The sequence below is a fragment of the Bicyclus anynana genome, chromosome 2 (assembly GCF_947172395.1).
Source record: "Bicyclus anynana chromosome 2, ilBicAnyn1.1, whole genome shotgun sequence".
Classification (NCBI taxonomy): domain Eukaryota; kingdom Metazoa; phylum Arthropoda; class Insecta; order Lepidoptera; family Nymphalidae; genus Bicyclus; species Bicyclus anynana.
Window position 1 is genome coordinate 16,138,942 of NC_069084.1, and position 25,800 is coordinate 16,164,741.

At 35.0% G+C, this 25,800-nt stretch overlaps 3 protein-coding genes across 3 annotated transcripts in view; all 3 read left to right on the plus strand.

Moving 5' to 3' along the window:
* Window positions 1-430: 430 nt before the first annotated feature.
* LOC112054602 (ornithine decarboxylase 2-like) overlaps window positions 431-25,800 on the plus strand; it is a 36,682-nt gene continuing 11,312 nt past the window's right edge. Inside the window, exon 1 of the mRNA XM_052887231.1 lies at window positions 431-695. The gene's annotated coding sequence lies outside the window, so the exon portion shown is untranslated. The remainder of the gene's footprint in view (window positions 696-25,800) is intronic.
* On the plus strand, window positions 3,588-4,226 carry LOC112055472 (thyroid transcription factor 1-associated protein 26 homolog). Its single transcript, XM_052885495.1, has one exon. The coding sequence runs from the start codon at window positions 3,588-3,590 to the stop codon at window positions 4,224-4,226; it is 639 nt and encodes a 212-aa protein (XP_052741455.1).
* Window positions 14,793-25,698, plus strand: LOC128199047 (uncharacterized). The gene is made up of 2 exons (XM_052887230.1): window positions 14,793-17,572; window positions 22,839-25,698. The coding sequence occupies exons 1-2, from the start codon at window positions 17,550-17,552 to the stop codon at window positions 24,730-24,732; spliced, it is 1,917 nt and encodes a 638-aa protein (XP_052743190.1). The 5' UTR covers window positions 14,793-17,549; the 3' UTR covers window positions 24,733-25,698.

Consider the following 25,800-nt stretch of genomic DNA (forward strand, 5'->3'; position numbering starts at 1 on the left):
TCTGTAGTTTTGGCGCTCGAAATTCAAATTATTTTTATTTGGCGCTCTATTTAGTCTGTGGTAACTAGTAGCGCCATCTATGTCGAATGGAATGTAAAATTTCATTTTGCGTTCCGTTACTCAAAAACTGTAATATTTATTATAATTTTAATTATTTTGGTATAATAAAATAAATAACATAAAACTTATTGTAGTTATCATTAAATCATGAAATTGCTTCTTTGTAGATTTTTAATAAATGTCAAAAAACCCCTGTTCACGTTGACAGCGCATCACAGCGCATGTACCATTTCGGCGATCGAAAATTCAGGGAAAATCCAAATATCACATGGGAATCATGGGATGAACTGTGCAAGTAATCGTTATCTCCCTCGCTCTACAAGTTTACCATACAGCTAAAGAAGTCGTCTTTTCTCCCTCACTCTAACTGATCACAAATGTCAGAAAATACTCAAAGTGAGCTCGTAATCGTTCCCAAATCGTTCCTTTTGTGACATTTTTGCGAAACGTCCACCGCGTTTCTTAGTGGAATTTATTCTAAAAAATCACATTAGGGCATGGTCGATAAAGTTTTCCAGTCAAAAACCCGTGATATAAAAACTCTCACCGTGGTTAAGTTTTTTCGTGCCAAGTGCAACTAAACTATCAAGATTCCGCCCATAATTCAAAGCCTACCCAGTGGGTGGCTTAATTTGGTAAGTAATTCAATATAACTGCTAAATTTCTAACGATTTTATTGCACGCTATATGCACATTAACCGCATCTCATTTACTTTTGATTTCTTGTCCAAAAACTTGTTCAGGCGGCTGCAGCCCCATATTGTCAAAAGGCTGCCAATTTTGTAGTACCACCTTACTAATCGTCTTAGAACGCCAGCTATGAAAAGACGAGTTCTGAGGCATAGTCTAAGACTACGTAGATGATATGACTAACAATTGCATATGGAATATATAGAAATTGCCACACATTTCCTTATACTGGCGTTTACGTCATCTTTTTATCATCTGATGTAGCGTTTTTGTTGTAACAAGTGTAGGAAATAAATTGATAAACAATGTCACCACTAGGTGTCCTTGACCAAAAATCCTATGTGCTTATGTAAATATTTATGTATATCTATTATTTATTCTTTACTATTGAGACGGGGGGGGGGGGATATTATAATATCTTTACTTTTGATGAACTTTAGATATATATAATGAACATACTAAAAGTTGAATAATTAACTTGCTCCAAAAGTTCTTATGATTCCTTCAAGGGTTTTATTTCTGGTTTAGTGTACAACAATGTTATAATATATTATATTAGAATCGTGATAGATATAGAGGGGCATGCACCTCCAACTTTTCAGTTGTGTGCATTTTCAGAAATTAGATATCACATGTTTCAAACGGTAAAGGAAAAACTACATGAGGAAACCTGCATACCAAAGAATTTTCTTGATTCTCTGTGTATGTGAAGTCTGCCAATCCACATTGGGCCAACATGGTGGACTATTGGTTTTACCCCTCTCATTCTAAGAGGAGACTCGAGCTCAGCAGTGAGCTGAATGTAGGTTGATAATGATGATGACGATGATTACAAGAACAGAACTGTTCCTGTGGCAATATTGGGATGTTTAGGTAAAAATGTAGTGTAAAACTACACCCTTTCAATTTCTGATATACTTTTGTCCCCATATTGCCACAGGAACATCCTCCTATTCCTGTAGCAATATTGGGATAAAAGTAGTCATCATCCTATTTTTGACTAATATATCTCTGCCAAATTTCATTGGCCCAGTTTTTGAGTTTTTGTGTAACTAACTAAAATTTGGATAGTTTATTTACCATGTAGGTTTTGTTTAATTGAGATATACAGACAAAGTATTTCAAATATTGTGTACTAGCGGAATCCTGAAACTTCTTTCTCATAAAATTATGTGTTTTACAAATCCCATGAGAACCATGAATTTTTTGAAGATATAAAGTAGCCTATGTTCTGCACCAAGGTCCTATTTATCTCTATCTATTTTCATCCAAATTGGTTTAATGATTCGGTTATGAAAAGGTAACAGAAAGACAAACTTACTTTTGCATTTTTAATAATAGTATGGGTTCACGCACCAAAGTCAGGCTTCAAAGATATCAGGTGCCCAAAGAAGATAGTAAAGTTGTGATAACATTGCTTGCATTGTAGATAAAAAAGAACTTTTCATTCAGTGCTGTGAATATAATCTGTTGTGAATGAAATTTAAATTAAATAAATATTAGCAAAGAAACTGGTATGAACCACTGAACATTGGATTTAATTAGTATGATACATTAAATGAATGAATGATGGTACAATGAATTTGGCACAAGTTAATATTACTTAATCCTATTATCTATTCTGATGTACAGTAGAATCTCACTAATCTGACACTTCAATAGACAGATATGTTGAATACTCTGGCATCCTCTATAATTCTTTGACACAAGTAAAAGTTGCACAAAAACAGAATATTTAAGGATTTTGATTATTTGAAACTATCTAATTATTTGATAGCTATCATCATTATCAACCCATATTCAGCTGACTGCAGAGCAGAGTCTCCTCTCCGAATGACAGGGATTAGGCCAATACTCCACCACACTGGCCTAATGCGGATTAGCAGACTTCACACACACAGAGAATTAAGAAAATTCTCAGGAATGCAGGTTTCCTTGTGATGTCTTTCCTTCACCATTTGAGTGATAAATATCACCACATGTGATATTTAATTTCTTAAAATGCACACAACTGAAAAGTTGGAGTTGCATGCCCTGGACCAAACTCACACCCTCAGGAATCGGAGGCAGAGGTCATATTCAGTGGGCTGTCTAGGCTCTCTATGCTATGAAAAAATGCTGTATTCTCTTTACTAGCCAAATGGTTCATGTGGAAATATGGGGATAAAATATATAGCAGACACACACAAATGGCTTTCTATTTGAGAATTTTCAAATAGAAAGAAACAAGAACTTTCAGAATTGTATTTGTAACCTTTTTAGAATCTAAACTATTGTGAGCTTATATCACATGAGTTTTAGCCGTGTTTCATAATCAATTAAGATTAACCTTTTTAGATTTTTTTTATATAGTTTAGTAATTCATCTTATCAAACACTCCCTGTTTTTAATAGAGCCTGAATAGTGCACACACAAACACTAGAAAAATTAATATTACAATTAATAAATTACTATTGATAGAGAAATTGGTGAATTTGAAATTGGTTAAATCCTATATCTGAGCACAATGTGTATATGGACGTGCATTGCTAAAAGTGTACCGTTTTTATGTTATTTATGTCATAAAATACATGAAAACTACTTTTATATGTATTTAATTGTATCAACTTGTGTTAAATTGCAAACTTTGGTCCTACTTCAAATAAATTTATGTATGATTTTTAGTATTATTATATATTTTATGGTTATGGAATACCTATCAAGAAATGAAATAGCGTGTTTTTTATAGTATCGCTTTTATATAAATAAGTATTCCCTAATATTTTTGCATGAAATCTCCTAGTTGTGGTTATCAAACACGCTCTTTCGTTTCATTATAGGTCTGAAGATAACTAAAAATGGAAGGGAAACGTGACTCATTTTTTCTACCCAACAAGAAACATAAGCAAGATCATAAAAACAAAGATTTCAAAAAACAAGAGAGACAAAACAAGTTTGACAAACAACGAAATGGAGTCCAAAATGCTGAGGGGGGAAAAGAAATGAAAGAAAAGAAGCCATTTGACAAGAAAACATACAGACTAAAGAAATACAGCAAGAAATATAAATTGGAGCAATGGGAAGAACAACGGAAGAAAAAATTGATTCATGAATATCAGAAAAATATTAAAACTGAATCAGTGTCAGGCACTTACAAGCCTAAATCTTTTGATGAAGACATAACTGATTCTATTGATGAAGTTGGCAGATTCGTTAAGCATCCTGATTTGTTAGAAAAAGAGCTCAAAGAAAAGCCTCAAAAGTCTAAAGATCCATTCCTAAAAGCTAAGGAACAGTACAATAAAGTGAAACAAGAAAAATTTGCAAAGCAAGAAGCTATGAAAAAGGCTAAAGAGGAAAGGAACCAAAAGTTGCAAGAGTATAAAAAGAAAAAACATGAGAAATTCAAAAAATTAAGTAAAAAGACAAAGAAAGGCCAGCCTGTGATGACAGGGAGATTGGAGTTGTTGTTGGAAAAGATACAATCTTCAAAATAATAATTTGAATAGAACAAAGTAAAATTATTATCTGTTCATTAATTTTAATTGAAATATCAATACTACAATGTAATAAAAGCAGAAGTGTTAAATAAAATGACCAAAATTCATGAGACTTCATTAACTAAATGCAAAAATAAACTATTTTTAAATATTTCGCCTGTTTATTTGTCTGAGGAATTCAGAGTTACAGATCAAGCAGAATTTACAGGAAGATTAAAGTGAGACTGGCGCAAACAGTGGGTTGTTTTATTAAGATTGGATTTAGGGAGAAAATTATTAAAAAAATAAATTGCTACAATGCACGCTTGAGGGACTAATGAATTCATACAATTAATTTTATGCAAATTATTTTACTAAATATTAACCTTGAATGAATAGGTGGTAAGAGCATATCAGTAAGGTTCATTAAAGTTGAGAAAACAATACTTTTTTTTTTTGAGTTGTTACATTGTATTACTTTGATAAAAAGTAGAGTTAAGATTGAAATTGCCTTGACTATCAGTTTTTATAGGTCTTTGAGATCAGAAATGTTTACTTCATTAGGATGAAATTAAAATGTGACTGCTTAGCTCATTTATTTTTTCCATTTGTCGATGATTTGTCATTTTTTCTTTTGTGTGTTTTGTGTATCTGATTTTAGACACTTTTAATAAATTGTAAGTATACTAGAGTATGATTTTATTTATTTATTACTCTCGTCTCTATTTTGAATGTTTTGAGCGCGATTGGACTGGTATGGGGTGTCGGGATATCAGAGCTATGTGTGGGCAGCGGCGGTTATATGAGTACAAGCCAATTCCCGTCGTGTTACCTTTTAAAAAACCATACACACATATTCATTGTTGTTAAAAATATATATAATATCTTTGTATGTACGAGTATGACAAATCAGAGCTTGTATCACGCGATATGAATTTCCTTTTCTTTGGGACGGCATAACTTCGTCAAAATTTCATCCTTCTCCACTGTTGGGCAGATAGGACAACATTGCGGCCAGTGGCGTGGAAAAACTTTTCACTAGGGTATGCACTACCTATACACAAATGTTGCAAAATGGAAAATACATACGTTCTTCAATACAGGTTCATATTAGAGTAGTTGACTCATATTAAATTTAATTTAAACAACATTAATTTTCGTATAGTAGGTACATGTAATAAGGGTCCGAAATATATCGATATTAATTAATCAAAGTAAAGGATTTCTTATAAAACTTAATTTAAAATTCTTGTATTTTAAAAAAAATCACAAACGTAAATGCTGTCGTCCATTTTGTGACGTCACAATGTTACTTGATGTAATGTCATTTTGTAATACGATCCGTTTGGTAAAAGATTAGGTATTTTACGCGACGTCATGAAACAGTTGAAACCATCATGGTCGACAGCGTTTTGGCTCGTGTTGTTGTATTTAAAAATTAAAATTTTCGTGTAATCACGTCACAAAAAAATATGATTTTTTTCAATCTATTAGAACGATAATAATCAATTAAAAAAGTAAAACCAATTATGCCCCTGGGTAGGCAGTGTATTCATGCATGTAGATTATAGATGCATGAATACACTGCCTACCCTACGACGCTACTGATCGCGGCAGTGCGAGGAGCATGCAGTATTTGAGATCTATTCACGTGCCTGCTGATTTCGTTATCTGTACATTTATCTCGATTAGAGATATTACTAGACTTATTGTCTCCTCCAGCTTACCATATCAGCCGTGTATTGTTTTACGACCGGAAAGATCAACTGTGCACACATTGGCATTTGTTCGTGGTTTTTTTTTAAATATATTACGTATTATCACATTGTTCCATTTACGATGTTTGTGATGAAGAATTCTTAGAAATATACTGTTGGGAAAATACGTGTTGTACTGTATAAATAAGATATGGTATGAAATTGACATTTTTGTGGTACGTAAAATTGTCATGTCGCATTAATTTGTTTTATTTTACTAATCAATACTGAAATGGCAATGGCAATAGCTTAAACTCTAAAAATACAAAGCCTCAATAGCTCAGTGGTATAGGGATAGGGGTCGAACTAATCACCGAGGGGCGGTAATTCAATCCCCGCTCGCAGGACTATTCTCGTATCCACTCCTAACACTGTCTTTTCATTTCAGACTAATTTACCCCATTAGCAATTGACTTATATCAAATTTAATATAAATAATATTAACTTCGTATAATATGGAATAAGGGTCCGAAATATATCGATATCAATTAATAAAAGTTAAGGATTTCATAGAAAACTTAATTTAAAAAATATGTATTTATTAATTTTTTCCAAACGTCAAAAACGCTGTCGTCCATTAAGTGACGTCACGATTTTACTTGATGTCACTAAAGGAATAAACGTCAAACTAATTATTAACTAGTAATTTTGTCAAACACTCCGTTTGATTAAGATTTAGTGTTAACGTGACGTCATGAAACAGTTAAAATATAGACCATCATGGATCACATTGTCAAAAAAATATTTAAAAATTAAAATTTTTATGTATTCACGTCTCGAAAAAATATGATGATTTCTTTTTCACTCTAGTAGAACGATAATGAACAATTTAAGACCATTTATCCAACCAAGTGTCAACTGATTAAAGAGGGGAACGGGAATATTGGTCATATTTGAAAGATATAGCAAACGTTCTTTAAAAAAACATATTCATAGATCGCGGAAAACCTTACGAGAGGCCCATGTCCAGTAGTGGACGTCCATTGGCTGAAAATGATGACTTCAGACGTTCCTCGTAAGAGAGGAGATATGAGACCCACGCCGTGCTGGTCCAATGCGGGTCGGTGGGTTAGGGCGATAAATGATTAGATTGTAAGAATCATCAAGTTGATAATTTCCGGGACTACTAACTTCTCAACTCTCGCAGAATTCCGTGGAACAAAGAAGACTTCAGTCTACCCGCACGAAACGTTTTGCGTTAACGTTTCTAATAAGAACTGCTTAGATAAGGAATGCCCTCCCGGCATCTTTTTCCTGACACGTTCAACTTGAGCAAGCTCGTTATATCTTAGAACTCATCATTGCTTTCCATCAAGCGTGATTGTAGTCAAGCGCAAGCGTATACAACAGAGAAACTAAATACTTCATAACCTGAATCACGCCTCGAACTCGGGCCTCGTCATCCAAAGGCACATTGGCTTAACCTTCATAATCAGGCGGTGTCATCCCCACAACGGAGCTTGGCGGTCAGTATGCGAAAAGCCTTTCCGTTCAATTGTGGGTAGTCGAGTCTGATTCATTCTCTTATGTCGTCCAACCATTGTCCCCTTTAACGACCGGGTGCTCTCTTGCCTATTATCTTCCCTTTCAAGATTAATCTCGGAAAAGAAAATTGAGCTCCTCGGTGTTTGAGTTTCTGCATCTGTGTTTGCATTTCTGTGTTTTATTAACATCTGCATAACATTAAGCACTTGAGAAAACAGTTATTTTAAAATCACCATCATCGTCATCATCCTCGTCAACCAGTAGGTACCAACGGTGGAGGATTCACGCGAAGAAATATAACCCTATAGCAAGAATAAAATAGAAAATTTGTATGAGGCGTTGCCGTATCGTGTTCCAACTCGACATGCAATCAGATAATACCGACATTACTTTACCTTGAACTCTCTTGATATAATATTATCTGTATTTGCTCGAGGACTTCGCGAGTTCTTTTATTAAAGAGTTATAAACCTTATAAGTTAAATATGAACGTGCAAATCCCACTAATGTTATAAAAAATTGTTTATAACAACAATTTATTAATTGACCAGAAATCGGAAAAAAATATTTTTGGCTTCGGTATCGATTGTATAATGCCCTCCAATAAAAATTTTCAAAATATCTTCAATATTCATAATTTGACCTGTTACAGTTTTATTATAAGTATAGACTAGATGACTTTGCTAATGTTGTTCTGCCCTAATAATTTTAATTGCGGTAATTTTCGATCCCAGAGGAATCCCGATATTGGTTCGGCCGGTCAATTAGCCTGGACAAACCATACGGGCAAAAATGTAAAAAGACGATTGTGTTTTAGTCATCATCATCACCATATCAGGCGATGAACGTCAACTGCAGGACAGGTATTTTGTAGGGACTTCCAAACATCACGATCCTGAGCCGCCTGCATCCAGCGAATCCCTGCGACTCGCTTGATGTCGTCTACTAGAACCAGTATCTAAGATAATCCAGGGTAAAAGTCCCCTTTTTGAGCAAACATTAATGTTGACACATCATATCGCTTCTTGGAATAATCGTCTATTTACTCGTACTTAATATCTGATATCTTAGCGCGTGCCATCCTATTGTATGTCTAACTCATTAGGAGGTTGTTGTGTATTGTTGGAATATTACTATAGTATGCGCGTTATCATCTGAGTCGTCCGGTCATAAAAGTCAAAAAAGATAGGAATGTGCAGCGCGCCTACCTGCGCACCCTAATTATCGATAAACGGCTACCTGCGCACGTGCTAATGATGAGTCAATAATGATTTGGACGATTCTGATTGGTCGGTTTCTAATGTAATTGCATTGCGTATTTTTTTTGCTATAAATGTGTTTACTGCAATTAAATAAATACATTCATGTGTTACTCGTTGCGCACTATGGATACTTTATTTTCTAACGTTGATCTGAAGAAATTACATGGCGATATTAGCCCTCAAGCTCGAACACTGATTCACAACGTATTCCTGTTTCTCAATGAATTGAAAAGTGATCCGAATAAAGTGGCTTCTCTAAATTTCAACAAACCACGTGAAATGGCCGCATTTGTTTGTGGTGTGAGCAGAGCGACAGTGGACCGAATCAAGACGGAAGTATCAAAATCACCTCCACCGAGCCATAGAAAATGTCACACGAGAAGACTGGGCCAAATGTGTTAGGCATGCCGAAGAACTTCAAAACAAAGATTTACAAAAAGCTCTAATTAGAGATCACGCGCCGCTTATAATAAATTTGGCAGAAGACGAAGATTCTGATGATGAAGACTCAGATGAAGATTAATTTTATTTAGTTAATAATTATATAATATGAAATATGTATTATATTAAATCAAATATTGTTAATTTTTTTAATTTTGTGAACAAGATACGATAATAAACTTTACTTATCGATAATATGTCTTTCATTGTTACACCCTTCACTATAGTATGCGCATTATCATCTGAGTCGTCCGGTCATAAAAGTCAAAAAAGATAGGAATGTGCAGCGCGCCTACCTGCGCACCCTAATTATCGATAAACGGCTACCTGCGCACGTGCTAATGATGAGTCAATAATGATTTGGACGATTCTGATTGGTCGGTTTCTAATGTAATTGCATTGCGTATTTTTTTTGCTATAAATGTGTTTACTGCAATTAAATAAATACATTCATGTGTTACTCGTTGCGCACTATGGATACTAATATATAATAAATTTGGCAGAAGACGAAGATTCTGATGATGAAGACTCAGATGAAGATTAATTTTATTTAGTTAATAATTATATAATATGAAATATGTATTATATTAAATCAAATATTGTTAATTTTTTTAATTTTGTGAACAAGATACGATAATAAACTTTACTTATCGATAATATGTCTTTCATTGTTACACCCTTCACTAGACGGCTCCATAAGACCCATAAGTGCAAGCGAGATAGATATAGAGAAATGATTTATGGCCCTAAGACTCAGTTGTTAATGCTATTAGTATAGACGGCTCCATAAGACCCATAAGTGCAAGCGAGATAGATATAGAGAAATGATTTATGGCCCTAAGACTCAGTTGTTAACGCGCGTACTATAGATCTGCTCTCGGCTTCGATCTGGTACTTATTAGGGTTTGTGATAGCTCATTCGGGGAAGTACTACCACCGATTTTTTTATTTAGATTTGGCATTGGTTTGTAGTTTGTTTGTCTTTGTAACCTCATATCAAAGCAAGAACTTGTTCCTAGCGAAGATTGTTACAGTATGCGCCAAACTTAAAGTCCGCAACACGCCGAACTATTATAACAGCGCTGTGATATGTTTTCGTATACTGCGCAGACATACGCCTCGTCTTCAGAGCGGACACGTAGATTGGAGCATTATTCCTTATTGTGTATCTATATGAACATATACAGATAAAATTCGACATATAAAATGCATTACCCGAACCTGTGAAAACCTTATTATAATTTGTTTAGGTTTTGATTTTTTAATATAATAAACGGAATGTTAACTATGCGGTTCGATCTCGTACTGGCGAATTGATCGTGACCGTCTAATAGTGTGAATTAAGCCTAACACTTCCGTGTAAAGTGAGCTACGCAGTCATACCCAAGTGAGGTAGAGTTTCGTGCGAGACTCGTCAATGATACTATAACATCGATTCGAAATCAGATTTTAAATTGATGACAAGACAAGCCTACTTCTATTTGTTTCAATCAAACTGCATCACTTTTCTGTAGAATGAAGGTCTTATAGAAGTGAAAGCCCTATACAGGAGAGTTATGTGACGACATCGATTGTTTTGTTGTTCGTAACTTGTAGCGTCTAATAAATTATGTGTCAATCCTCTGAGCCACCTAACTAAGCCTAGGTTTGTAGGTCCATTTTTTTGTTATACTATTAGTACTTGTTAGCAGATAATGCTCAACATGGGGATGCCTCTAAGTGACCACGATAACTTAGCGGTTAGCGATCGAGTCTCAAGCATGCTATCATACCGATGAAAAAAACTATTGTTCCCATCACTAGTGTAAACGTACCGCGCTTCGCGACGTCATCCGAAGCAGTTTGCGGCGGCCCAGACGAGTACCACATTACCGCAGGTTACATCAGTTTGTGTAAATAGTGGCATCCCGCGAAATCTCTGCTGATAACTCTCGGCATAAAAACCACGCCGATCCTCTATCATCTCCAGTTCGCCTCTAGTACGTGGACGAGTGACAGTTGGCTTTCGGACGCCATATTTCTTCCATTTTCGAATCGGCAACGCTGATTCGTTTCCGCTGTTCGTCCCACGTCTTGCTATTGGTTAGCAACAACCGTAGGGTTGTTGCTTAGGAGTTCCTAAAAGCTTTGAGAATTACGCTATTAAAGGTAAGTTTATTAATTTTTTTTTTCTAATATTTAAATCCGAGCTTTTTCTGTGGATACGTAAGCGCAATTGATGCTCAATTAATGTACATTATTGTCCGCCAACGCGCACGGGAATAGAGTGGTGGGTCAACTATCAGATTCCTTTACCTACCCTTTATAGGATAGAGCCCTATAATGTGACATAAAGTTTAGGATGCTGCTGATGGTGATCGGTATAAGTAGGTATATTTTTTTTAACCGACTTCCAAAAAGGAGGAGGTTCTACGTTCGGCTGTATGTGTTTTTTTTTTTTTTTTTTTTTTATGTATGTCCAGCGATAATTCCGTCATTTGTGGACCGATTTTGAAAATTCTTTTTTTGTTTTAAAGGGTTTGATTCCAGGGTGGTCCCATTTTTTTCATGTCAGGATCTGATGATGGCATCCTGGAGAAATCGAGGGGAACTTTCGAAAATCGTAGAGACGGTTAGTGCGTTTGTTAGTGTTTCCATAAGGTATTTTAAACCACTACAATTTTATGAAGGTCTGGAGTTGGTCTGATGATGGAGCCGATACACAAACGATGGAACTCGTCAACGATTTACAGCAGGTACCTTTTGTTTGGGCTTAATTTATTTGTATTGATGAGAACTTTCCACCTAGATGGGTTGTGACTGTATTAGGGGTCTGGTGATGAAGACGAAGGATAGTTAAGGGAACTTCTCGACGGTTCACAGTAGCTACCTTGTGTTTTGAATTGATAAATTTGTATTGATGAGAACTTTCCACCTAGATGGGTTGTGACTGTATTAGGGGTCTGGTGATGAAGACGAAGGATAGTTAAGGGAACTTCTCGACGGTTCACAGTAGCTACCTTGTGTTTTGAATTGATAAATTTGTATTGATGAGAACTTTCCACCTAGATGGGTTGTGACTGTATTAGAGGTCTGGTGATGAAGACAAAGGATAGTTAAGGGAACTCCTCGACGGTTCACAGTAGCTACCTTGTGTTTTGACTTGATAATTTTGTATTGATGAGAACTTTCCACCTGGATAGGTTGTGACTGTATTAGAGGTCTGGTGATGAAGATGAAGGAGAGTTAAGGGAACTCCTCAACGGTTTACAGTAGCTACCTTGTGTTTGGACTTGATAAATTTTATATTGATGAGAACTTTCCACCCATATGGATAGTGACTGCATAGGGGGTCTGGTGATGAAGACGGAGGACAGTCAGACAGTCAGTAGGTTTGTTCACACTCAGTAGGTGTGCTAACACTAAAAATTAAAAAATAAAAATTTTAATAAAAAAAATTCAACCGACTTCCAATTCAAAAATTAACCTAAACTAAAAAGCAAAAAATAACATCTTACCTATGTGCTACCTTCTGATCAGTTTGAAGGCGGTGCCAAGCCAGTGATGTTTTAATTCATGCCGTTTAAATTACACAATTTCTGTGGTTCTTTTAGAAACGGCTTTAATTAAAACATGTCACTCGATTGGCACCGCCTTCAAACTGATCAGAAGGTAGCACATAGGTAAGATGTTATTTTTTGCTTTTTAGTTTAGGTTAATTTTTGAATTGGAAGTCGGTTGAATTTTTTTTATTAAAATTTTTTTTGAAATGGAAGTCCGTTAAAAAACAAAAAACAGCGTTACTTTGTAGTTAATTTCACAATTATAAACCTAATATCGGGCGTATTCTGTTTTTAATAAATCCCACGAAAAACTTGGATTTTTCCGGGATTCAAAGCAGTAGATTTTCCGGTATTGGTTGTAGCGTGATGTTATATGACCTTTATAGCCACTGTCCAACACAATAATAAAATAACCAACACAAAAATTTCAACCAGTAATTCCTGAGATTAGCGCATTCAACCATACAAACAAACTCTTCAGCATTATAATATTAGTATTGATTGTATGAGATGTGATAGCCCAGTGGATAAGACTTCCTTCAGAGAGCTGAGCTGAGTGGCTCTGCTTTCAGAGAGCGTAGGTTTGAATCCGGTCCAGGGCATGCATGCACCTTAAAATTTTCAGTTATGTGCATTTTAAGAAATTAAATGCCAGTGGTGTGGACTAAGGCCTAACCCCCTCTTGTTCTGAGAGGAGGTTCGTGCTCAACAGTGAGCCGAATATGGCTTGTTAATGATGATGATTGATCGTAACTGAAGTGAAATTATTCCATGGCGTGGTGCGTGGTACGTAGATACGAGTAGGTACAATTTTAGTAGCGTACGTACCACTTAATCACTAGCAAACAAAACGTATCACCGACCTTGTCCGTGAGTTTACTACAACGCAGCAATGGCTCTTAAATAGTTCAATTTTTGGTGACCTTTCTCGCGTAGTTGGAACTTGGAAGTGCCTTCCTTTATAACGGAGAGTTTCGGGTTTGATTCCTAGCTAAGCTTAAAATTTCAATATAGAATAGTGAAAAACAGTAGATTGTTATACAAGGGGCTAAAAAGACCCATTATATACGAGGTATTTTTAGGGCCTGAGACGTAAGGCGAGGGCCGCCTAGATAGAAACCGAGTTTATAATGGGTTTAGCCCCACGTGTTACACTATGCTTTTCACTACGATTGCGAGAAAATAAAATGGTTTAGTACAATATTCAATGATTTATTTTAATTGAAAATTAAATGTACAAAGTAGTGAAAATTAAATTAGAAAAACGTGATCAAATTTCGTATTTGGACAAATACGGAAAATGTTGTTCTTTCAGCGACATCGTGCATAGGACAAATAAGTTATCGTTTTTAAGATAAAAATAAGTTGTTTTGGTTACTACCCGCGCTAAACTACTGTCGTAAAAAAATCCAAATACGGATTTTAGATATAGAGAGTTAAAAAAATTACCCGAAGATGAGATTTTGTTGCCATTGTTAAAAAAATGGCATTTAAATTCCATAATTATGTATAGCTACGAGTTATGAAACTCGATGTAAACTTTCAACTACCACTACCCTACCTCTACCCCTTTGATTGTTTATTTTTTTTCTCTCATAAGAACCTTCTATTATAGGACTCAAAAGTGATTACTAATGTAAGAAAACTAATGTTGAACAAAGGTTAACATTCACAACACTTGTCAGGACAACTTAATTAACAAATCAAACTAAGACCCTAGAATGGCAGAGAATGAGTTTGAGTGGAGTCACGTACTTGTGAACGATGTGTGTAGGGTTAAAGGATCCTTTGACTGTATACAAACACTCTCCTTTTCCACTCAAGTCACTCTCCCCGCCTATCCCAAGTAACGCATAAAGAATTACACAACAAGAAATGTGGACGGCTCGAACACCACGAGCACACTGAAGCCAACACGAGATCGAGCGACGTCTCCAACTTTAGTGTTGGAAATAGTAGTCTGTGACGGATATGACGTCGCTCGTCGTCGTCGTCGATCGGCGATAACACATGAAACACGTGGACGAAGTCGCGGGCGTCCGCTAGTATTTATATATATATGTATACATAATACTTAATTTTTTAAACTAACTGAGTGGTTTTATCCGCGTACTTCCTATTCCATAATACATGTTTTTAGCATTTTCTATTATAATAGGTAATTTCTAAAATATTAGAAGACAATTGTAGTGAATTGGTAAATAAAATGGCGTGCACATATCATTGTGTCGAAATAACAAGCTCTGATTACGGCGTCAATAATTCAGGGCACATTTGCAGCGCTTTCAGGGCCGACCGGGTGACCTTCCGCGAATGTCAGGGGTCGGCGGGATACTTGCACGAAGTGTTGCCAGCTTTTGAAAAGAGTATAAATAACAATATGTGGCTATTCTTTTCAATTATAACATAGTGAGGTTTTCTTCCTTCTAAGAAATTTTCAGTGAATATCTCAGCCCGAAGTTGGGTAGGGTAGTTGACTCATGTCAAATTTATAATAAGGGTTCGAAACATATCGTTATTCACTAATAAAAGTTCATAAGAAACTTTTTTATAATTTTTTTCCAAACGTCAAAAACTTTATCGTCCATTTTGTTACGTCACATCGTTATTTGATGTAGTAAAGGAATAAACGTCAAACCAATAATTTTGACCAACACTAAACCGTTTGGTTAAGGTTTAGTGTTTATGTGACGTCAGAAACGATAAAATATAGACCATCATGGCCGACAGCGCTTTTTTGACTCGTATTGTCGAAAAAAAATTAAAATTAAAATTTTTATGTATTCATGTGTCAAAAAAATATAATACATTCTTTTTCAATCTATCAGAACGATAGTGAACAATTTAAGACCATTTAAAAAAAGTGTAAACTTAGGCTAGTTGATGGTATTACACCAAGAAAGTCTCTTAGAAATGTGGAAGGTATAGCAACCATAGAGTTTGTGTCAAGCATAAAAGATACGCTACATTTGCATAAAGTAATAAGTGATTTACTATAAGCAAATATTTTTGAGTTACCAATGCTATTGGAAACTACTTATTGGAATTAATTTTCCTCGTTACGTATTCGAACGCCAAATTGTACGTTCTGTTACATCCCTAAATTCTATATTCATAGTGCAGAGCTGTGACACAGATATAAATGTTCTGTCAGCAATATATATGCTTTATAAACCGTAGCTCTGCCTCTAAACATTCAGTCGTTCTGGTCATGGGGGTGAAACTTCCGCACAGTTCGCTTACGTAAAATATTTTGTATGAAGTGCTGCCCTCCAGCGCTCACGGTACAAAAACTTAAGCGAAGTTTTCTCAGGCACAATATAGATGGCACGCATGAAGCACATTATTTGATTAAAATCACTCCTGTTCAGACTATGAAAGTTTAAAAAAATATAGTTTCAAATATGACAGTTTAGCTGTCTTTGATTTTTTTCTGTTGTTGCTATAGTGATGTTTATGTTATGTCAATAAAAAGTCAGCACACAATCGGGATCAGAGTTTAATTTAAAACATGGTGACAGTGGTGAACGAAAAATATTAAAATAAGATGTAATCGGTACAAATAAGTGTTTATAATGGGTATTACTTGTGGATTTGGTGTGCATAGTGAATAATTAACCATGGAACATGCTCGACCACCATCGGAATTATGCTCAGAAGGCGGCCCGGTGTGTTGCGAAACGGCGTGGCGAAAATGTCGCCAGCAATTTTACGAATTCTTAAAGGTGACCAGTGTTTAGACCTTATCAGTGGTTATTTATAATCATAAACGTCAATATTCATAGTTGGTGCACTAATGTTATCAGGCTGCTGAAGTGCATAGATATTTTCATAATCACAAAAGAAAAAATAAATCGTTGAATAATAAGTATCATCTTTTCTTTCTTTGATTAAAAATCCTTGAATATTTGAAGGATTATTGCAATTTGTTTTCCTTATTTCTATATATTTATAAAATTTGGCTATTTTAAATATTTGGGTACATTAGTATTATATAGTGAAATAGGTGATTTTGTAAATATTATGTTTATGTTAAATTTTTTTCATTAATAATTCCTATATAAGAATTAAGGAAAACAAACAGCAATAGTCATACAACTAAAATATAGATTGTACTCGTAGAGAGAACGCCATCTATGGGTAGCTAATAAATCTAATTAGAATGCGCCATCTAGTGATCACGGTACATAACTTTTTTAAACCGAAATGAGAGTTGCGTATCTATCTCAATATATAATGTATCATCTATGGTTCTGGTGATTAGCCGAATTGCTGTCCAGCTACGGACCTGGTTTATGCCCGCCGGTCTGGACTAAGTAACAAGGCTAAGCCCCTGGTAATACTAGCCGCCTATAGACCCTTTGCAGGTCCTCGCGAGTCGCGAAACATAGTGATCCGAAGTAATAGAGCTTGTTGTCGAACTATAGTTAAATTATAAATAATAAAGTTCAGTTTTAGTTAATAAAGTGTTTTTTTTTATAAACACCGATAAGCCGAAACTAACATTTGGTGTCAGAAGAAAGCGGGATTTATTCCTGTTGGACGCCTACTCCTGACGACGTCCAGAAACTATAGTTCTCCGAGCCAAGCTGCCTGCCCTGCTGCCGTTCCTGATCTCTCTGACAGACGGATAGTCAGACTCCCAGCTACTCCGACAATAAGACCACATCGTGCCATACCCTGTCGTTCCCGAGGGTTCACTGCCCAGCCGAGAGGTGCTGCCACGCGGTCCAGACTCCTGAAACATCACCTACATCGCGACGAGGCGTGCGGGATTGCACGCGCGACCCAGATCGACTCACCCGGCGTTGCAACACACTGCGCCGCTGCTCCGATTAATTCGCCGACTCATCAATGACACCGATTCTTGTACTACTGTGAGTAATTTTTTCGAGTCATTGACTTTATTACACTGGTTTATTTTCTGTTATTGCGTAAAATATTAAGTTATTATGGCAAAACGGGAAGAAACACCCGCTCCACTCCAAATTTCCCCCGCAGAATCCCTTAGAATGAATTTTAGCGATTTAACCCGATTCATAAAACCTTTCGACGGTGATCGAAACAAACTAACATCATTCATAAGAAACTCTGAAAACGCCCTTCGCTTAGTAAATCCGACAAATGCAAACATCCTCTTCCAGTATATTCTTTCACAATTAGAAGGGAAAGCCGAAATAGCCTGCTCATTGAAGGTGTTTGATGATTGGTTTGAGCTAAAACAATTTTTAAAATCCAATTTTGGTGAAACTAAACACCGAAGCCACCTACTTTTAGACCTCCAAAACTGCAAGATGAAACCAAATGAAACCATCTTAGAATACAGTTTGCGTCTCGAAACATTCTTAACCAGATTACAAACTGATATTTCCCATTCTACTAAGGATCCTGGCGAAATAAAAGGGAGACTTGCCGACACGGAAGATCTCGCCTTGCACACCTTTTTGTTAGGTTTACCAAGCCATATTTCTAATATTCTTAGGTGTAGGGACCCTTGTAACCTCGCGGAAGCTATTAACCTAGCGATTCAAGAGGAAAAATTTTACAATCTCGCCCAGTCATCAAAGAGACCCATAGAACATAGGCCGAACCGATCGAACAATTTTAATCAATCTGTGCATAAAGCCGCTTTTCCGTCAACTCCTCATTCTTCTAGTTTAAACCAAACCAAACCATTTCCTTATAAATCTAACTCATACCATGCGCAAGATAAACAGATAACTCATTATTCACAAACACCACCTCCTAAAGAAATAATTTGCAGATATTGCAGAAATTTAGGCCACGATATAAGCCAATGCCGAAAACGGCAATACAACCATGCCAAGCGCCAAATTCCTCAAAATCAGAATAATAAAGTATATAATCTTTACGAAAATAGTCCCCAGAATAACTCACATAACATACCTGAGGACAATTTTTTTAAACTAATTAGGGTTCCATGTTTGCGTCGCTCAGGACCCCAGGTACAAAATGACGCTAAGAATAATATTAATTCCTATTTTCATCATACAGTCAATTATGAAAAAAATAATACATTTATTACACGCGCCAACGAACAGGGTAACCAGCCCCAAACCCATGACCGTGAAAATCCTACTAAATCCACTGATTCTACTATTTCTACTAAATCCACTGATTCTACTATTTCTACTGAATTCACTGATTCTACTAATTCCACAGCATCTACTAGTTCTAATGTACTCACTGACTCCGCCGTATCCACTGATTCCACTGTATCTACTAATTTCACTGTATCTAACAAACCCACGATATCCAAAACGTCCATCGAATCTACTCAGCCTATTGAACCTACTAAATCCTCTAAACTCACTCATAAAAATACTAAGAAAAATAATATTTATACCAAAACCCGTAAAACTTCTACGAAAAATATAATAGCAAAATCTAGCTCCGAAACAATTTATAAAATTCAATATAATGATAAAGTTCATTTACCACATATTTATGTTCATTCAAAATACTCAAGTAAACCGTTAATACTTTTAATAGATTCAAGATCAAGCATATCCTTAATCAAAAGGACTTCGCTATCAAAACAACCTGAACTCATATCCGAAAAAATTCAATTTAAAGGCATAGATGAAACAGCCCAATACTCAGAAAGTTTTGGCCATTTTCAACTAGATATTAGATTAGAAAAGTTACTAACAATTTATAGTAAATTCCACCTTGTATCTGAATCCCTTGGATTTAATTTCGATGGCATAATAGGTAACGATTTCTTGAAAAATAATAATTGCATTATACAATATGGCAAAAACGCTCTACATATTGGTCAACACCAAATCAAAATCTTTTTTACAAAACCTCAATATTTAATACCTGCCCGATGTGAAATGATGATAGAATGCAATGTCATCAATCCAGAAATAAAAACTGGCTACATTGAAAAATCGCAAATTCAAAAAGGAGTATACTTGTCCAGTTGCTTGACTACAGTAAAGCCTAATAATCATGTAAACGTTTCTATATTAAATACGACAAATACAGAAGTCAAAATTCAAACCTTTTGCGTCGAACTTCATCCCTGCGATACATTCCAGGAAATAGAGACTAACTTTATTAACAATGTTAATGTAAATTCACTCTCAAAATTTTCAGATCGTAATAAAGAAGTTAGAAGTCAAATCAGGTCATCTCACTTAAACTCAGAAGAGTCAAAAGCACTCCTAAACCTTTGTCAAGAGTATTCCGACCTATTTTATCTTAATGGCGATATCCTTTCTCATACTAACACTCTACGTCACGAAATTAAAACTACTTCTTCTCAGCCCATTCATGTCAAAAGCTACAGGTATCCAGAATGCCATAAAGAGGAAGTTAACAAACAGATTCAAAAAATGCTAGATCAGAAAATTATAAAGCCTTCTAATTCTCCATGGTCTTTTCCAATATGGATCGTTCCTAAGAAACTCGATGCTTCTGGCCAAAAGAAATGGCGTATTGTCGTTGACTATAGGAAATTAAATGACATCACTGTAGGCGATGCTTACCCTATCCCTAATATCACCGAAATACTGGATCAATTAGGACACAGTAAATATTTTTCCACATTAGACCTAGCCTCTGGATTCCATCAGATTCCCATGAATGAAGAAGATTCTCCAAAAACTGCATTTTCAGCGAATAACAATCACTACGAATATACCCGAATGCCTTTTGGACTAAAAAACGCCCCTGCCACATTTCAACGTCTCATGAATACTGTACTTTCTGGCCTCCAAGGAATACATTGTTTCATTTATCTAGACGATGTTATAATTTATTCTCACGATCTTCAAAGCCATATCAGTAAACTCAAATTAGTTTTTAATGCCCTTAGGCAACATAATCTCAAACTACAGCCAGATAAATGCGAATTCCTTAGAAAGGAAGTAGCTTACCTTGGTCATATCATTTCAGACAAAGGAGTTTCTCCTAATCCCGATAAAGTTAAAGCTGTAGCTTCATACCCTACTCCCAGAACACCTAAAAATATAAAAAGCTTCTTAGGTCTCGCAGGTTATTATCGTAAATTTATTAACAACTTCTCTAAAATTACTAAACCCTTAACCAGTCTCTTACGAAAAGATGTTGAATTCATTTGGTCACAACAACAGGAAGACGCATTCAATACTCTTAAAACCATGCTTACTAATGCACCAATCCTTCAATATCCTGATTTTTCGAAAACCTTTATCTTGACTACAGACTCATCAAATTACGCTTTGGGTGCCGTACTTTCCCAGGGTGAAATAGGTAGTGACCTTCCTATCGCATTCGCATCTAGGACTCTTAATAAAGCCGAAGGTAATTATAGTACTACAGAAAAGGAATTACTAGGAATACTATTTGGTACTAAAACTTTTAGACCTTATCTTTATGGTAGGAAAATAAAAATCGTAACTGATCATCGACCACTAATATGGCTTATGAACTGTAAGGATCCTAGTAGTAAACTAGTAAGATGGCGTCTAAAACTAGAAGATTATGATTATGAAATTATTTACAAACCAGGCAAAATCAATAATAATGCCGATGCCTTATCTCGACCTCCTATACATACCATTGATGATATTGACCCAACAGACAACTTGACTTATGAATCCTTTATCAAATCACGTTCCAGTCCTATGCTACATGATACACAAATTACAGAAACAAATCAAAGCCTACTCGAAACAGCATGTACTTATATCGCCTATCCTACCTCTATCGATTTAGATACTTCCAACCCATATTGTGATAACATACTTAGCACATTAGAAAACAGAAATGAATTTGAAATGTCCGAAAGAGAATTGAATAGTCTAACAGTGTCTTCTACTAACAACAAAACCTACTTCCATCTATTCACTAAAACTCACTACTATGACTCAGCCACCTACAGAGATATATTCAAGGTTCTAAAAGAATTACGTAATCATTTAATAATATTTTATCCACAAGTTACAGAAATTTCTATCTCTGATTTTGATAATCCTTATGATAAACTCAGGTTTTTACTAATTTACGAAATCATAGCATTTATTTTTCACAACACTAAAATTAAAATAAATATATATCATAATAAAATTAAGTATCCTACTCCTAACGAAATTCCCATAATATTGAAAGATAATCATGATACTCCAATCGGAGGACATATTGGCTCAAACCGTATGTACAACAAACTTAAAGATGTGTATTATTGGAAAGGCATGAAAAAGGACATAGAAGTCTACGTTAAAAATTGTTCTCAGTGCCAGAAAAACAAAGCATTAAGAGCAATTAATAAAGCTCCTATGGAAATTACTTCTACTTCTCAGGAACCTCTTCAAAGACTATTTACAGACGTAGTGGGTCCTCTGCCTGAATCTGGACCCCAAGGATTCAAATATATTGTAACATTCCAAGACGATTTAACAAAATATTCAATGGCCTATCCTATAGTACAAGCCACGGCTGAACAAACTTCGGAATGCTTAGTTAAATTTATCTCTCATTTCGGTATTCCTCGAACAATTCTCTCCGATCAAGGAGTTCACTTTATAGCTGACATATACAAACAAGTGGCATCTCTTTTTAAGATTAAACATTTATTTTCGACCATTTATCATCCCCAAACTAACGGCTCCCTAGAGAGAAGCCATTGCACGCTTAAAGAATATTTAAAATCGTTTGTTAACAAGGAACAAGACAATTGGCATAAATATCTTCCCACTGCTCTTATTTCCTATAATAGTACGACACATACCACTACAAACTTTAGTCCTCATGAACTTCTATTTGGTTGTAAGCCCTATTTACCTAGCTCTATCTACGACATAAGTCCCACAGCCACTTATCCTGATTACATCAAAAATCTAAAACATAAATTGAATACCACTAGAAATTTAGCTAGCGAAAATATACTTAGAAGTAAAGAAAGATCAAAACGTTATTATGATCAACATGCTAAAGAAAAAACCTATAATGTTGGAGATATGGTCTACATAAGAGAACATCACAGATTACGTAAAGCTCTCTCCCCAGTCTGGAAAGGTCCTTTTAAAATCATAGAAACCCATGATAATAATAACGTCACCATTCAAATTAATAGACGTAAGATCCGTTACCACTTCGATCAAATTAAACTAGCCCACGATAATTCTCTTCCAGGGTCATCGCGCCAGGCACCATCGCCACAACCGAGTTAATAACGCCAATAGTCGATAGCCCAGGTCTATATTTCGATAATCTAGGAATCTTAAAATACTACAATAACTTCTGGAATATTATTACATTTACTGACTTATCTTACATAAAACCTCATGTAGAAAACATTAAAAATGTTATATATACCGTAAAAGAAACTTGCCATAGTTATAAATCTGCTAAAATACAGTCCGATTGCTCTAACACACTTAGTCCTTTAGAAATAATTCTAAAAAATGTTGAAAATAATTATCAATCTCTATCTCATCTTACGCAGGAAAAAGGTCGTTCTAAAAGGTCTTCATGGTTCGGTTTTGGTGGACCCATACTTAAACAACTATTTGGATCCCTAGATGAAGACGATGCTCAAATATTTACTAATGCTATAAATGCAATTCAAGATGACCAGAGACATCTTGCATCTTTAATGAAAGAAAATATTCATGTTATCTCTTCTACTATTAGTACATTTAACAATACTATTCAGAAACTAAATGAAAATGAGCAAATACTTAATAGTAACATAGAAAAATTAGATAAAATCCTAGATAACGTTTTGCAAACTACAAATAAATTAGAAGCGTCATCACATCTCACAATGACCTTTAGTGCTTTAGAAAGCTCATTAATGACTTTAAATTTTAACCTCAAGGATATCATTGACGCAATCCTATTCGGTAAACAAAACATTGTCCATCCCTCTATACTATCTCCTATGCAACTTTATAATGAATTAAACTCTAATAAAAATAAAGTTCCCCAAAATTTTCCCTTACCCTTGAATTTAGAAAATATGCACATACTTTTAGATATATCCCAAATTTCTAGTTTCATCACTGACTCTAAAATAGTATTTGTTGTTAAAATTCCTCTTGTTCTCTTACAAGAATATAATTTGTACCATGTCTATGCCCTTCCGACTGCCCATGATATCAATAACCCACATTCCTTTGCTATGATCAACCCTACTGCTAAATTTTTGGCAATAACAGACGATAAATTACTGTATTCAATGACAGACTCGATCAGTGATTGCAAAACTCTAACAAATAACTATCGCCTGTGCAAATTAGGCAATGTGCATTCTAGTGTCGCAAATCCTACGTGTGAAGTGCAAATCCTAAGTGCTTACATAAATAAAATACCGGACACATGTGATTATAAAAACGTAGTTAGTGATATTGACGTTTGGCAAACGATTAGTAATAATAAATGGATATATGTTCAATCCAACATAGCTAAGCTCTCGGTTAAATGTAACAATAGTATTAACGACTATGATATAATTGGAACAGGAATTCTCAAGCTTCCAAAAGGATGCACAGCTTTTCATAAACTCTTGCAATTCTCTCCTTCAGTAGAATACGAAACTGCATTGTATATGCCTACTCCTAACTTTAACATTATAAATGACGATTGCTGTTCCAGAAAGAAAATAAATTCTACGCTTCCATATCTAACACCAATTAAATTATCTCATATAAACTTAGATTCTTTGCATTACGTTACACATAGATTAAATCAAGTTAACGATGAAATTGAAAAGATTGAAAACAAACCCTACCATATTAAATATGGAAGTTATTTCAGTGTTTGTACAACTCTCGTATCTTTAATCGTATTATGCTATATTTCTTTCAAAATGTATAAAAAATGTTGTAATCGAAGAAAGCGTAATAATAGTTTAGATTCTAGTTCTGGTTGCTGTATTCAGATTTTTAATAGCTGTTATACTAAACCTAATCAAAATATACAAGCTATTAATACTAGTTCCGATTATGAAACACATAATAGAGCATTCGAATCCAATAGTAGCTCAGAGAACTCTCCTACTTTCCTAAGGAGAAATTTACATTGAAATGTTATGTTTAGTACTTTTCCATAATTACTATTATACTAATACTGTTACTAAATTATTAAATGCCATTTCATGTTTGGTTTATACTATTACATAAGTCTACTATATACTATTTGCTATTTTAATACACTGGTTCTTTTGTAATAATAAGAAAATGTTATTTTGTAAGTTTTTTATTTTCTATTTCTTTGTGATTGTATTATCTTAAATATTATTACCTATGTAGGAAAAGAAAAAATATGATTATGTTATTCCTAATTTTCATTTCTATTTCTTCTATTGTAATACTTGGATCACTATTGTAATATTCTACTCACATCTTACTTACTATGATGCTTCGTCTTAAAGAGGGGAGGTGTTACATCCCTAAATTCTATATTCATAGTGCAGAGCTGTGACACAGATATAAATGTTCTGTCAGCAATATATATGCTTTATAAACCGTAGCTCTGCCTCTAAACATTCAGTCGTTCTGGTGATTAGCCGAATTGCTGTCCAGCTACGGACCTGGTTTATGCCCGCCGGTCTGGACTAAGTAACAAGGCTAAGCCCCTGGTAATACTAGCCGCCTATAGACCCTTTGCAGGTCCTCGCGAGTCGCGAAACATAGTGATCCGAAGTAATAGAGCTTGTTGTCGAACTATAGTTAAATTATAAATAATAAAGTTCAGTTTTAGTTAATAAAGTGTTTTTTTTTATAAACACCGATAAGCCGAAACTAACAGTTCCCAACAATCGTGAGCGTAAACCGAAGAGCGTCAATAAGTAACACAGTGGTCTAGCTACTCGTAGCATTATTCTCTTTGAACTACTGATTTGACAAACGAGAATAATTTGCATTTACAATAATGTGATAAGTGGATGCCAATAGGATGGAAACACAACAACTACAATAGCTGTAGGAAACTGGAGTATTATACACGACCATTTACAAAAGTTACTGTTGCTGTAAACATTATATCTAGATCTAAAAGAAGTTTAATTACTGTTAGACTTATCTATGAATTACAACTATCTATTAATTTTATAATTAAAAGTAATACTTTTTAGTAGAATTTGAAATGTAAT

Bases quoted from the DNA above. Each gene is read 5' to 3' on its own strand.
- LOC112055472 (XM_052885495.1), top strand. From the start codon at position 3,588: ATGGAAGGGAAACGTGACTCATTTTTTCTACCCAACAAGAAACATAAG.
- LOC128199047 (XM_052887230.1), top strand. From the start codon at position 17,550: ATGACACCGATTCTTGTACTACT. The intron at 17,573-22,838 runs GTGAGTAATTTT...ATTCTCTTCCAG, and splicing joins ACACCGATTCTTGTACTACT to GGTCATCGCGCCAGGCACCA.